Source organism: Limulus polyphemus, unplaced genomic scaffold (genome assembly GCF_000517525.1).
Source record: "Limulus polyphemus unplaced genomic scaffold, Limulus_polyphemus-2.1.2 Scaffold1102, whole genome shotgun sequence".
Taxonomy (NCBI): domain Eukaryota; kingdom Metazoa; phylum Arthropoda; class Merostomata; order Xiphosura; family Limulidae; genus Limulus; species Limulus polyphemus.
Window position 1 is genome coordinate 172,964 of NW_013666712.1, and position 15,122 is coordinate 188,085.

A 15,122-nucleotide genomic window follows, 5' to 3' on the forward strand; every position below is an offset into this window, starting at 1 on the left:
CCATTTACGACACCAATAATTACTCACAACAGGTCAAAGCTAACACCATTATCATGTCGGCAACCCAAAATGACCTAAAACAAAATACATATTTTTAAGATTTTAGAGCTTTATGGGTATTTGCAAAATTTTAGGGAATTTTGTGAAGACATAAAAATTTCAGAGTTTTAGGGCTACTGGAGATGGTGCATTCTAATAATAACAGGCTTACACAACTTCTTGATTTTTAATCTCTTAATTTTCATATCAAAATGACAAGCTCCAAACTTACATAGATTGTGTATTCTTTCATCTCATGTTGACTTGTGTGACTACCAGACACTCTACCCCTCCAGAAACAATCCTGACACAACTGATAGTTGTAACATCGTTGACACTTATACCGAAACCCAAGGAAAGATTCTCTATTGCACCCATCACATTGAACAGGGTGGAGAACTGTGAAAAAGAAATTTCAGCACACTATCTTAGCAATGAAACCACCACATCTGATGTCATAGAAGCTTAAAGGCAGTACTGTACTACTAGTGAATCTCTTCTACAACATCTTAGGTTAAATCTGTTTAATATACCAGTCAATAAGTACAAAAACTGTTTGATAAATAAAATGATTCAATATTCTCCTCTTCCATTTTTAACTTACTTTACACTTTCACAACAATTATGAAAGACAGTAACACATTTTGATCTAGCTATACGTGTTATTCTTATTTCTGAAATATATAACGATATACAGTTTTTAGTTTACACATCTAATACCATCTTTGCCATGTATCAATATTTCCAGTCTTGTTAACTAAGAGTCATTTATTCCAATAGCAAAATATTCTGTACACAGGTCTTGCATCTGTAATAAATTATTTATCTAACTAGGTTTTGAAGTCTTGTCAGAACAACAACAACTTCAGAACACTAGTGTGAGATGAGGGATTTGGTTTGACACCACCTAAGAGCAGATTACTTTCATATTCTTTATAACACATATAAAATCTTTTGTGAATTCATAACATTAGAAAGCTATCTATAGTTTTAATGTTACGCACTAAGACTAAAATAATTAAAATGTTTTAATCTAATGCCTGAAGGTGTTAAAAAAACTCATTTCCTTTGTTGAATGCATTACTCTAATGTATACCTGAGCTAAGAAATATCCTTAAAAATGTAGCTTAATCAATAATAATCAGACAGTGTTAGCATATTTCTTATTTAACTTTTCTACTGATGTGATAAAACATTACCCACAAAATCGAGTTAGTGATGTATGTCTTTGATACTAAACAGCAGCATTTCATTATGAATTATGAATGTTTATTTTTTAAAATAAATCTCACTATTTCATTTAAATAAATCTTAATAAGAGAAATAGGATTACTTTTTCCTTTCAAATGTTGTATTGTTCAAAATAGCTAAGGCATCAAAATATAGATAAAGCAAAGGATATATCATTCATATTATAATACTAAATGTATTACTTAAAACTCCACATAAAAACATTGATTTAAAAACAACAGCAAAACAAAACCCACCATTTTCTACACTACCCATTCGATGAAGCAGAGGAAGCCAAATCAAACATTGTGGTCCAGGATCAGACATCAAGGTATGAAGGAAATCATTCACTGTTACTTTTGACTGGATAGGAGAAAAAATAATAAACAATTAATCTGAACAAAGAAATTAAATCTACAACTTTTATTTTTTGCATTGTGATTACACTTTAGATGCCTTGTATGTATCAAACAACTTCATTCATCATATATAACTACAAATTAATTTTCTCTGTATCTATTACATTAATGAATTAAGCCCAAAATATGCATGTTGCTGGATAGTTCTTGGATTGTATATCATACGATAATTTCTAATTACGTAACTTATGTCACTTTCATAATTCAGTCATGTTTTTATACTTAAAGCAAAATAAATCTTTGTCTATTCTGAATCACCTTACCCCATCAAAGATAGTTCCAGGTAAACTATCACTGTATGCAAAAGTTGGAGATTCTAAAACTGAAGATGGTAGTGCCAAGGCTACTTGCAAAAAATCAACAAACTTGCTGTACACAAGATATCCACTGGCATCACACAAAAGGGAAAATACATCTATGCAGGGAACAAAAATACTAAAATATCATTATACGAGTAACTTCATTCACATGTCTGGAAACATATTTGAAGACTATTTTAATTTACTTTAAATAGATGGATCAAACCAATAGAACTTTTAAACTGATAAAAAAACATCCTAATTTTAAACAATATGTGAGCAACACACATCTAGCTGAAACATTAAAACAACAAACCTATCACAAGTTTTGAATGTATTACAGTTTTATATATTCGTCAAATGTTTAATTTTGAGCATGAATGCATTCAACTATCACAAATTTAGAAAAATCAATAACCAGGTTTGGAGTAAAGTAATCAAGTCATACAAAAAATTCAGAGTTGTTGAAGTAGGCTTTAAAGTTGTCCAAGAAAAATGATAACAAAAAAATTAAAATTTTTTAAATTATGAAATAAAATAAAAAAATTAAAATGGATTAAGAGATGCATAGTTCAGCCTACATGTAAATCCATAGAATAAATTTAAACTGTGACACTTACATCGAAGCTTATCCATTAACTTCCCCGAACACATGATACTTAAAGCAATTTTCACAGAAAAAACTCTTACTTTTCCATTGTCTTCCCTGAAAGCAAAAATATAATAAATTCATCATCTTAAAAAACTGTCTTGTACTTTAAACTGATACTTGGCATTAATACACTTGTACAGTATGCAAAAAGTTTGCTAAAGAAAGTGTAAGAGTCAGGGGAAGTGCCACATTACAAGGCTTTTTATAATTATTGAAAGACACTATACTTTATTTACAGTACAATAGATATACAGTATGATTTTAATAACAGTTTACATGTATGACGTAACATTTACTAGAACTCAATGCATAATACAATGTTAAGTTAATATACATAAATATTTTCCATCCGTACCGGTCATACATCAGCAGAATCCAGTTCAATAACAATGAAGTACACTGGTCAATGTCTACTTGGTGGCTTGCAGGCAGTCGTTTGTTGAGCTGGTAAAAGAGGGAGGATAACAATGTTTCCAGCCGAGATATATTTATTTCCATCCGAGACTCCAAAGTATTCAAACTATTTTCTCTGAAGGCTTCAATGATGTTCCAGATATCAAGCAAATTAACTACAAAAGGATTAGATTTTTTTTTGTAAATATTAAGTCCATATATATATTTCAATAGAAAACTTATTTATATCAGCTGCAATGCATTTCATTTTGTAAGTAAAATACAGGAATTCCAATGATTGTCAGAATTGAAAAATAAGCATGTTTAATTGTCAAAATTTAACTTATTATAAATATCCAATCAAAATTCAATGCTTATAGCTTTCACATAAAAGCTATGGTTGTTGGAATTTACAAACTCTGGACATTTTCCTCTCACAAAACTCATTTACAATAAAACTGTTTGAATAAGTACATTTAATAGTTTTTTATTAAGGAAATAAAGGAATTCTAAGGTCCCTACAAACCTTGAAAATATAGTGGGTTTCTGCTTGTGTTATTATTAACAAAGAATTAAAAAAACTCAAAGAAAGTACACAAATTTTTATTATTCAGTAATAACAAAAGCTTAGAATTACATCTGATAAATAAATTTATTCCCATTAATAAGTTTTTTACTTACGGTTTGTTTTCTTTTGAATAAATCGCAGCTTGCTTGCTGTGCGGTACGTTGCAAATCTGATAACATCAAAATTCTGAGCTTCTGGAAATTTAAAGAAGTGAAAAAACATTATTGTGACAAAAATGTAACTGTCTTTCATTACATGAATGTAAACCATAATATTATTAGTTTCATGAAAAACTGGCAAGTAAATATGCCATTTCCTCATTGTTTTATCATATCTGTGTAGCTTAGAAAGGTTATCTACTTATATACATACTGTCTAAGAATTAATTCCTTTTTGTTTATGTTTGAAATCATTTGTTTTACATGACCCAAAAATTCAGCTCAATAATATCCATAATCCCTATTAAACCTACTGTAATGTTACATGATGTGTTAGTAACTTTAAGTCTTAAATGTAATTAATGCCATAAACAAATTTAAATACATGAAAAGATAGTGAATGCCATTCTTCATGTGTATATAATGATCTAATACTATAAAGAATCAAACAGTGTAATTTTTTACTACTGTTTATAAATCTTATTATAATGAAGCTTGCAATGTATATGTCCAAATCTCAATCCCGGAAACTGTCGCACCTATCATAACTGGGTAATATTTTTATAACTAGGCAATTTTTTTAACTGAGCAATAAATAAAACAATTGAAATTGATATGTTTCAGATTTAACCAATAAAAATTACAAAAAATGAGTAAGTTTAAAATATAAAACAATCAAAAAACAAACTAAAAAAATATTTGTTTGTCTTTGGTGAAAATCTCACAAGTGTTGCAACAGAAAAGCAAGACACTTTCTTTGATAATTGTGTCTAAAAAGAAAAACTTCAATAAAATATACTCTGTGATGTAATGACGTGATGATAGCTCATTTTTAAACTAAAATTTCAATAAAATCCTTTTTATCACGAGTGGTGAACATTATTGAATGTCAAGTATGAGTACATTGTTGTAGAACTGTCAGACAATTCCAGAAAAGCCTACAGGTCCAATAGCCTTCTGCGGGAACTAACAGTTATACCTGCCCAGAGGGTGGGTATTTCTGCTAGTTACCTAATTTTATAAGAGTTGTATTCAGTTTATTTAATTGAATTGATCCAGAAGACATATTTCAAGTCAAAATGTTGATATTGTAAAGTAATTGTTTCTTTATCTTTTCAACAAATACACCATAGATAGTTTAAGTAATGATATTTATTATCCAGTTTATTACAATATTCCAGACAAATTTTCATTAAATATTACTAAATTTAAATAAAACACTTACTCATTTCAGCTAGCAAGCTTGGAAAATCAACACACTGGGACCCAGAACTTACATCATCTGAGAAATTACTTTCAATCATAGTTCCAGATCTTGAACACCTGCAAATTTTAAGAAATTACGAAATATTAAAATAACTCCAAAACAACAGATTTTAATGTTATATTATACACTAATAATTTTACAATATTGAAACTAAACTTGTTTATATTTTTAAGGCTAACCACACTTTTAGAGCTAGTTTTACAAATTAAATGTATGATAAATACTCTAAACCTTGTAGCTTATTTAAAATCCTAGAGACCATCTGGCTCATTTAGGCTACCCCTTTTTTACCACATACAGAACTTTTCCTTTATCTGATCCTGATCTCAAATGTTTTTCAAATCTCCTCTTAAGCTGCATCATCAATGTTGCAACATCTTCAACAACTAAAGACAAACTATTCCACAGGCTGAGCAACGTATTAGAATAAGTAACACTGTCTTAACCAGCTAGACTTGAGTCCTTCATATCTTGTGTCCTCTAGTCTTACTACCCATTGTTTATGAAAGCATCATCTGAATGTTAACATTTTTTTAAATCAAAAATGTATTTCCCATAATACTTGCCTCTGCTCTCACTACAGCTGTTACTCAACTGCTAGGGTTTCTTCACCTTTTGCCCATCTAACCAGTGGTTTGATTTTCTCTTGCTTGCTCCTGTGTATAAGCACGTCTTTTGAGACTGACCCAATCTGCAGTCCTAACACCAGCTCTTAGTAGGGAGGAAGGGCATGAAAGTGTGAAGAGAGGTGAGTATTATTGGAAATACATTTTCAATTTAAGAAAATATTAACTTCCAAAATATACTTACTTCCACCAATACTACAGCTAGAATCCCACATTGATAAGATAGAGCAGCCAGTGAGAGCATTACCCATACAGAATGTATCTACATAGATCATGGGCATGCCAATAGAAGATTAGCACCCTAATGGGGTAACCACACTACATCTAAATCATGAACTGCAGGTGGAATTTGACATGAACTGTCATCACCATTGGTCAGGCCCCAACCAGGTAGCTGAGGTCCCACTGCTCAGTGTTGTAACTATAGGGCTATGGACCACAATAGATATATTTGTGAGTGGGTCCCAACCTGTAGCTATGGAGCGATGCATTCTGAGCCACCAAAATCACAATTAGAAGGTAAGCAACACCAAAGAGGACAAATCTTATCAACCTGAAGAAGTTCAAAAGACAACACCCCAAACATGGAATGACAGGATCTTGTATGTTATACTCAACCTGAGCAAACAGAACTCATCTGGTCTAGAATTATGAACACTCATCCTCACTCCCCAATAACTGTGTGGGCAAGAAATAATTTCATCTGCCCCAGGAATTATGGGGAGGACATTGAACAAATGGTGCTCAACCAAGAACCCAGGATGGGACAACTCTGCATTTGGAATTATGAGGAGACAATGGATCCTCTTCCATGAACAATGTATTGAACCCATATTGATCAAAAAGAAGAGCCATGCTCAACACAACAGAACAGTTGAGCTTCAAATCTGAACTGGTATTACGAGTAGACTCCTGTGTAGGCTGGTGCTGCTCCTATCAACATCTGAAAAAAAAACAAAAAACATCCAGGGTCCCAGGTAGGAATGCCCCCAACTTTTCCCTTTCTCTATGAGTGGAGGAAAGTCACTCTAACACTCTGGAGGAATAACCACTATCCACCACTCCAGTGACTGGAAACTGTGAGTAGTAAGGACTCCCTAGCTACACTAGTAGAATATGGAGGGGAAGGGAGATGTGTACTAGGGAGTCCTGAGGAACAATGCTCTGGAAACTGTGCAATAGGTGAACTAATTTTTAAAAGCAAATGACACTGATTTAGTCAATCCACTGATCAGCAGGGATGCACAGGATCCCCTTATGCTTTACTCATGATAGTCCATGAGTGGCAGTCCAGAATAGTACAGTGATACCACCCAATCTACCTCTAGGTGGTCTTATGGAACCCCTCATTTCTACAGAGCCTGTTGCAATCTAGATAAAATATATTATCTTAATGGTGTTCCACATGTCCAGAAATTCTCGGAGCTGAGCCCCCACAAACTCGAAAGAAATATGGTAGTCACTGCCACTGCTGACAGCATTCTGACCAAGCTGAGGAACTTCATGGATATGGGTAGAATCTATTTTGGATACCCATGAACCAAGGGGCTGATGTCAGGGGTCTGGACACTAGAATAAGGGTGAAATTATGACCTCATGTAGGAGCCGAGGAAAGTCGAGAAGCCAATGACAACAGGGATGAATGCAGATGGGTGACATCAACCCTCAAATCCAAAGACTCTGGAATGCCCGCAAAAATCAAGGGTTGGAGAAAAGGGCCTCATGTAACTCACGAAATGTGGCAGCAGATAGACAAACATCTTCCAATAACTCATCTCTACCCAACAACATACCAAAAAAAAAAGTGCAGAAGCTGGCAATTGAACCAAGGAGGATGATAACAATGGTCCCAATATGTCATCAAAATGATGTGGCAATCACCAAGATGTTACCCAAAAAAAGGTTTCAGGATGATAAATATCTCAGCATTGTACTTAGGGTCAGACAAATCCAAGAAGATTGTGATATACTGATTGACCACAGACTCCGTTCTGGAACCCCACATTTCCAGGAGCAGGTCTATTCTCTGAGAGTCTAGATATGCTTCCACCTGATGGTGGTAGGTGACAAACGTGGCAGACAAAGCATAGCTATCCTTTCACATAACCACTGTAAACCTCCATGCATGAACTGCAATATCAGGGGATGGAGGAAAGAACTGAGTACACACCCTCAGAACTTTCTGTCATCAAGGAAGGTGCAGACTCAAAAGTAACCAGGGAAAGACCCAAAACATCACACACTCAATATACCAACAGAAGAAAAGGAGCCAGAGGCAGCTGATCCAAGTTGGTCACAGGAGAGAACAGGTAATGAAGGAGACAGGTAACAAAACTGGACACTTGTTAGTTATGAAGTGCCCCTAGGCAGGGTAATAAAATATCCATAATCTTTGAGGCACAGACAACAAAACTTTCCAAAAATCTGGAGGGCTGAGTGGTGGTATAATTGACCCAAAGCTCCCTGGTGAAAATACTGTGATGCATTTCCACTTCATGGTTTCTCTGCAGTGATGAATAAAAATAATACACTTCTCAGTGAATGTAATGTTGGCATCAGAAATAGCACCTATAAGATACTTTTTTATTTTTAATGTACATTGATGCAGCACTCAAAGCTGGCTTTAAACTCAAACAAGATCTCCTATTTATGAAAATACTTGATAAGTTAAAACTAACTTTCCATACTTCATTATGACAACACTAGCAATTTACTGAAACTTAACAAGGGGCATGGCTGGCATGAGAATGTTGGATTTAAAGTAAAATCTTTGTGTCTCAATGGAAATCTTCAGGTCCTGATCAAATGCTTCAATACTCACATGCAACTATTCTACAACCTTGCCTCTGTACTTGGGCCTTTACTTTTTCTTACTTATATTAACGATATTGTTCAGTACATAAATTATCAATTAACAAAATTTACTAATGACATTACACTCTTGGGTATTTCTAGATGCAGTGAAGATGTTGAGGTATTACAGAGTGATTTGGATCAATTGGTAAGTTTGACAAGTATTTGGTAAATGACTAATTACAGACAGTGTTCACATTAATACTTTTTATGCAAAAATGTACACATTTTAATCATTTAATCATTCATCAATAATTGAAAAATTTGAACAAGAGCTTTTATCTTTTGATCTGCCTTGTACAAGTCTATATTGTGCTCTTTTAAGTCCAAACTCAATTTAGATAATTCTTGAAGAGCATCATGCATCAATCCCAGATTCAATAGAAATTTTTGCTGTAAACCCTCATATGCACATTGTTCTTTTTTGTCTCTTGTTGAATCATGCTTTTCTTCTTTGAAATCTTGCACTAATGCTTCATAGTTTTCTCAGTCAGCTGAAACTGACCGGAAACTAGATGCCACCCATCGAGTGCTTAAAATTCGGGCAATTTTTAAAAGTTGAATCTCCAGCAAGTTCGCGCAAACTTTTAGTTCTCTGCTATTTTTAGGTGACATGTGATACAAGACATAAAGTTTATCAATAAACGCTTTAAATCTGTTGATTTCTGAGACTGATTTTACAGTGTCACCGAATGACTGTTCTAATCTGTGATTAGCACAGTGCCACACAATTAAAGGAAATTTGCCTTTCATCAGTTTCTTAACTCCACTTTTACTCCCCAATATCACAGTTGCACCATCACATGCCACATAAAGTAAATAACTTTTCAGGTAGTCTTGATTCATTCCGTAAGACTGAAGACAATTGAGTAAAGAATCAAAAATTCCTTTTAGTGTAACATTTTCAAATTCGATCAAGTCCAAAAATAAATTTACAAGCGAGTTCATTCCATTATCCACGATACAGAATCAAATGTACACTATTAAGGTAGATTTTTTTACTCAAAGAAATTTCCTTGCCAATTATCAATGAAATTCTACTTTTTGATTTAGTAACTATATTAATTAGTGTTTTTTTCATTTCACCATTAATGTGAATTATGATGTTAATACACGTGTTTGTTGAGGTAAGGATACTGCCCATGTCAATTCCATTTAGTTCTTGTAAATCTATTTCAGATTCAAAAATATTAAATGACTTTCTTTTGCTACCTTCTATGCTGTGCAAAAATTTCTTGTGGTAATCAATTTTTCCCAAGATAATGCTTTCAAACACACATTTTAAATGGTCTCTTTCTCAGTTTCAGCCAACAATTTTACCACAGCTTTATGTCTCATGGTTTCCTTGTGATTGAAATCTCTTCCGCAAAGACAGAAGCTGTTGGTGTTGACTTTAACCAAAATAAGTTATTTCATGGTTGACCTATTATTTAAAAACTTTCATTTCTGCCTTCGTTTCCACTCCAAAAGTTCCAATTTTATGGCAAGGTGTTCAGTCAAGTTTCTTATTTCTAATATTCAGCCAATCGTACTTCCTGCAAAAATAATTTTTTGATTGGCAGTCCATCAACTAGGCCAGTTGTTGTCAGATAGCTTGTGGACATTGAATTGACCAGGAACAGAAACTGCCACTGACACCATTAATTCCTGTTCTTGGGTCACTTTCTCACTTATTCTAGCTTTCTTATTCACAGAAGGTGAAAAGAAACTTGTGATTCATTTCATTTTTATGTTGGGGTGTTTTCTCAAGACACAATAAACATGATATACACTCCTGGTCAAAATAAAATCAAAGCACAGTGGAAGAGAAATGCACACCCATTCAAACTACCATCACCACCTCGACTAAGCATGTCAGACTAAAACGACTTATTCCCAAGACTCACACACATTTTTTTTATCATCTTCATCCACTTTGTGATTTATTTTCTTTGGAAAAATGTGCAGTCCAGACCTTTATACCAGTAAATTCAGCTTGTGGTCACCTGTTTCCCAGTCCCAAACAGTCTCTTTGAACTCAGTATTGCATCCACCCAGGTCTGCACTCACCTGCCCCTGCCCAACTGAAACCTGTTAATCAAAATGAGGCCACTCATACATCGATTTATAGCAGCCATGTCTTGTTGGTGTTAAAACCACATGACCATTGATGTTCCTTATTAATGGCAAGCTAATCTTACTTGATGCTTCATACTTCATGTTGCACTGATGATCACACAATCACACATACACGACAAACAAGCAGTATGTTTTCACACTTCTTTAAACTTTGTCATTTGTAACACTTCAAGTTTTCTCTTTCTTTGATGTTCTTATGAACAAAATATTTGTTCAAAGGGGAAAATTCACAAATTCATTTACATTAGTCTTTCAAGTTTTGTCACCTTCCCTCCATCTTCCAATATGAAAATTGGTGCCAGTACACTGTACCAGTGCGTACTGCCCCAAAAAAGGCCTTGCTTTTTCCTATGGCACTGTGGGTGAAAACAGAACTGTTCCATTTTTCAGATTTATTGCATAGCATTTTAAATAGATTAGAGCACCATCTATCTTCAAAATCTCTTACTACACAACAAGTAGGACCTCATGGTTGGAAAAGCAAGAAAAACATTATAAGAAAACCAATGTAATGTAGAAAATGTTTAAATGTTATAAAAGTTAGTAAATAATAAATGAGAAAATTAAAATTTCTTAATTTTTTTACATTTTGTTTACAAATTTAAGGAGGCCCCATTGTTTTCTAAGTGGTTGGGTCTCTGGGGCTCAAAATATTAAAGTGCTAGCACAAACACTAATATAAATGTGCAAGATAATGAATTTGAGTTATTATTTGGATCACATGTTTAACATAGATGGCAACTGACTTAATAGAATATTGGAAAATTGATGGATAATTCAAACAAGCCATCAAAGCTATCCAAATTTTAGGGTGTATTTATAGACATTTCAATTAGAAGTCAAAAAGAAGTAATTATTTCTTTATACAAATCAATAATTATGCCTCACTTGAAATACTGTGTAAAATTTTGATCTCCCTATCTAAAATGTTGGTTGATTGACTGGATTGTGTCAAGTACAAAGCTACACAAAAAGCTCTCTCTGCTCTGCCCACCACAAGTATCAAAACCCAGTTTTTAGCACTGTAAACCCTGAGATTTACTGCTGAGCCACTAGGAGGCTATCTAAAATGCATAGTAACATACTGGAAAGGGTTCAGAAAAATCTGGGAATGAAAGGATTATCTTGTGGGGATAGGTTAAGATCTTATAACTTGTATTCTCTTGAGAAATGAAGAGTAAGAGGCAATAGTGTAGAGGTTTACAAAATTATCTGGGAGACTAACAGGATAAGTACTCTGATTTCTTTTTGTTATATTCTGAAGACAGTAGGACAAGAGGACACAAGTTTAAGATTTAAAAGAACAGGCTAGGATCCAATTAAGACAGTTTTATTTTTCTACCAGGGTGATTGGCTTATGGCATGAATCACAGTTTGCAGTAATGAAAGACAGCACTTTTCAAGAGAGAAATTGAAGATTTCCTGATAAGAATGGATTTAATGAAATTTTTATTTTTCTGAATAGTAAATGTACAAAAACAGCCTTGAAGGATGAAATGGCTCCTTATTACTCATGTTGTGTTAAACCCCACAAGTTTCATACAACATTACTAAAGCACATACAATATATTCATTATACTTGTAAGATTATAAATTACCCTTTAGTAACAATAACATTTATTCTACTTTTATCTTCATAAAGAGACGAGAGAAAACTATGTGGTAGAAAACTACCTGACTCATCAAACCAACCATCCTAAAAATAAAATTGTTCTTTTCCACTTTAACCAACTTAAGATCTATATATCTATTCAACAATTACAACTCTAACCCAAAGAAGTACACTTCATTTAGGCTTCCAAAGCTTAAACTAATTACCTCTATAGATATTCAACTTTGTATTTCCAACATTTACATTCCACTGCTCAAATACAAAAATCATCTAGTAACCTAACAATTTTGAATACGTGAATGAAGTCTCTCTAATTATTCTGTGCTTCAGTACTTCAAGTAAGAACTCACTTGATTGTTACAGATAGATGAAATAACATTCTTGTTCTTAAATTCAAAATTCCTAAAAGCAGAACAAGGAATCCTATGTTTTTCACTACAGTTAAAAGTCTCAACAGCAACAGGTTATTATCAACAATAATTTCAAAATTTCTCTTATTTTTCACAACACTAATGAGGCTGTCACAAATGTTCATTACCCAAGTGAATAACTTTACACTACTAAATGTAAAACTAGTCTTCCACATTATGCCCCATTTATGACATGCCAAGTTTCTGTTGGACAAATAGAAACACATTCAATAAATGTAGGTTTTCCCAGTATTTTAGTATCCCAGCAAAAGTTAGAAATATTAGTGCACAAAATTCCATCCAAATCATTAATATAAATAACAAACAAATGTCCTCAACAAATACCAGCATGACTAGTCATATTTACCCAGTTAGAAAAATGCTCATTTATTATTACAGTTTTTTGTAGAACAGTGACTGGCATAATACAACATATTCTTCTTTACTTTCACCTATAAGTTCTTAGAAATGCTTGAGTTTTGACACATGAGGGCTACTGAGCAGAAAATGAAGAAGTCTGTGTCATCAACTATCTTGTCACACAGCTTTGCAGTGTAGGTATATTGTAGACAAATTTCCTTTTATGATCAAATTGATGGTGTATCAATGAGATCTAAGTTAGCTCCATGCTTAGCTAGTGTTTTTCTATGCTATCAAGAAAAAATTATGGTTACAGCAGTATCTTGATCATTTTAAGCCAGTTCTTTATAAAAGATATGTAGATGATACTTTTGTACCATTCAAAAATAAATGTCACATACATAATGTTATTATCATTTTTGAATTAGAGACAACAAAACATAAAGTCCACTGTTGAAAAAAAAACAGACTCTACATTACCTTTTTTAGATCTACAAATTTTAAAAAGAGGAAAATATTACCTGTATCATATTACCATAAACCAATTTTTTTCAGTTTTATATTTCAACTACAGCAGCTTTATTCCTCATATTTTCAAAAATAATTTTGTGTTTGTACTGGTTTACAAGGCCTTTAACAAGCACAGAGTCAGCATTCAGTTTAGAACTTAGCAACATCAATAGCTATCTTAAGTTAAGAAGAATTGATTCCCTGAAAAAATTCATTCAATTTTAGTCATTCAATGTACCTAAAGGTTATTCAGCTATTATGTTGCCCTTTATGGGTCCTTTAAGTGATAAAATAAAGAAGATTTTGAACATTTTAAAAAACATATCCACAAATATCACAGAAGGTGATATTTAATTCTGAAGCATGCATAAAGGATTTCTTCAAGGTGAAAGATACAATTCCAACACAATGGCAATCACACGTTTACAAATTCACTTGTATTCATTGTAAACAGGTCTATATTTGTTCTATGATACATGAACTAGAGGCACAAATTAGAGAACATCTTAATCTGAATGAAGGAAATCAGTTTAGCATTTACCTATACTGCTACAACATGTGATTGAACAGACTTCGACATTCTTTCTGAAATCACCCTTTGGATAGAGGATTCTTTACTGATCTGACAATTAAAACCAGAACTAAATGAAACTTCCTCTTTTGCTCTATGCATGAAGACTTGTGAGACATTAGTAATAGTAGAAATAATACAAATAAACACTCATCAAGACAGTAAGATAACCTATCTGATTTTGATCATAGAACAGATGCATAAGAAGAACCTTAAAATTTAAATAAACATTTCAAAAAATGCTAGTACTAGTAGTACTGAAAAAGTGAAAGTAATGCTTCAAGTACTAGTAGTACTACCACTACCAGTAGGAGCAATTTATCATTTATGAACAGATATTGCAATTTGTAAAAACACCTGTGAACACGACTTAACAAATAAAGCAGTAGGCCTACACAGGACGGTAACCGTAGCCTATTATAGTTTTAACACCATTTTATAGCACTAATCTTAATTGAATTTGATAGTTAAACTAAAGATTATGCTGAGGCTAGAAAAAACTGAAATACTAACTCAGTAGTTGCGAACTGTGATTGGACCATTTTTGTTTCACAAAAGTGCTTAAGGTACACTCAATTACAGTTTATACATACCGTCTTCCGTGCTTATCTGAAACTTTCTTTCACCAAACAGTTGTTATTCTTAACAAATACAAGTCATTACTATTACAAGTTACACTTACAACACATACCGAAGACCCTAATTGTGCTTGACAATCTACAAACTCCTCTTTGATGAAAACCAAAACGCCACCACAGGTTACAAAACGAAAATACAGACGATCGATTTATATTACTACAATTTACGGTAAAAAAACTAATTTAGTTGAAAAGTAACTTCAAAAATATAAAAACATGTATTTATTTATATTTAAATTTGTATCTTGTTACTTGCACAATGAAACGTTTCTCCGTTTACTTGTTTTTTTTTGTACAAGTTGTCATACAAACCTATTACTTATATAATGCTCTTATACTACTACTAGTTATAGTAATGGCTGGAGACGGCTTGAATGGGTAATGAAGAAAAACTTTAAT

At 33.0% G+C, this 15,122-nt stretch overlaps 1 protein-coding gene across 6 annotated transcripts in view; it reads right to left on the reverse strand.

Moving 5' to 3' along the window:
* LOC106462142 (dystrobrevin beta-like) overlaps positions 1–14,836 on the reverse strand; it is a 46,385-nt gene extending 31,549 nt beyond the window's left edge. For 4 of the 6 annotated variants that reach the window (XR_002611168.1, XM_022389305.1, XM_022389307.1 and 1 more), the window contains exons 1-8: positions 14,679–14,787; positions 4,984–5,081; positions 3,714–3,794; positions 2,995–3,208; positions 2,608–2,693; positions 1,952–2,103; positions 1,527–1,632; positions 272–438 (exon numbers count right to left, since the gene is read on the reverse strand). Coding sequence is in view for 5 of the 6 variants with exons in the window: in XM_022389305.1 (XP_022245013.1) it covers positions 272–438; positions 1,527–1,632; positions 1,952–2,103; positions 2,608–2,693; positions 2,995–3,208; positions 3,714–3,794; positions 4,984–5,062 (885 nt within the window). In the remaining variant the exon portion in view is untranslated. Of the gene's footprint in view, positions 1–271; positions 439–1,526; positions 1,633–1,951; positions 2,104–2,607; positions 2,694–2,994; positions 3,209–3,713; positions 3,795–4,983; positions 5,082–14,678 lie in introns of those variants that run through there. The other 2 variants (XM_022389306.1, XM_022389309.1) reach the window with 2 other exon arrangements.
* Between the last annotated feature and the right edge of the window lie 286 nt (positions 14,837–15,122).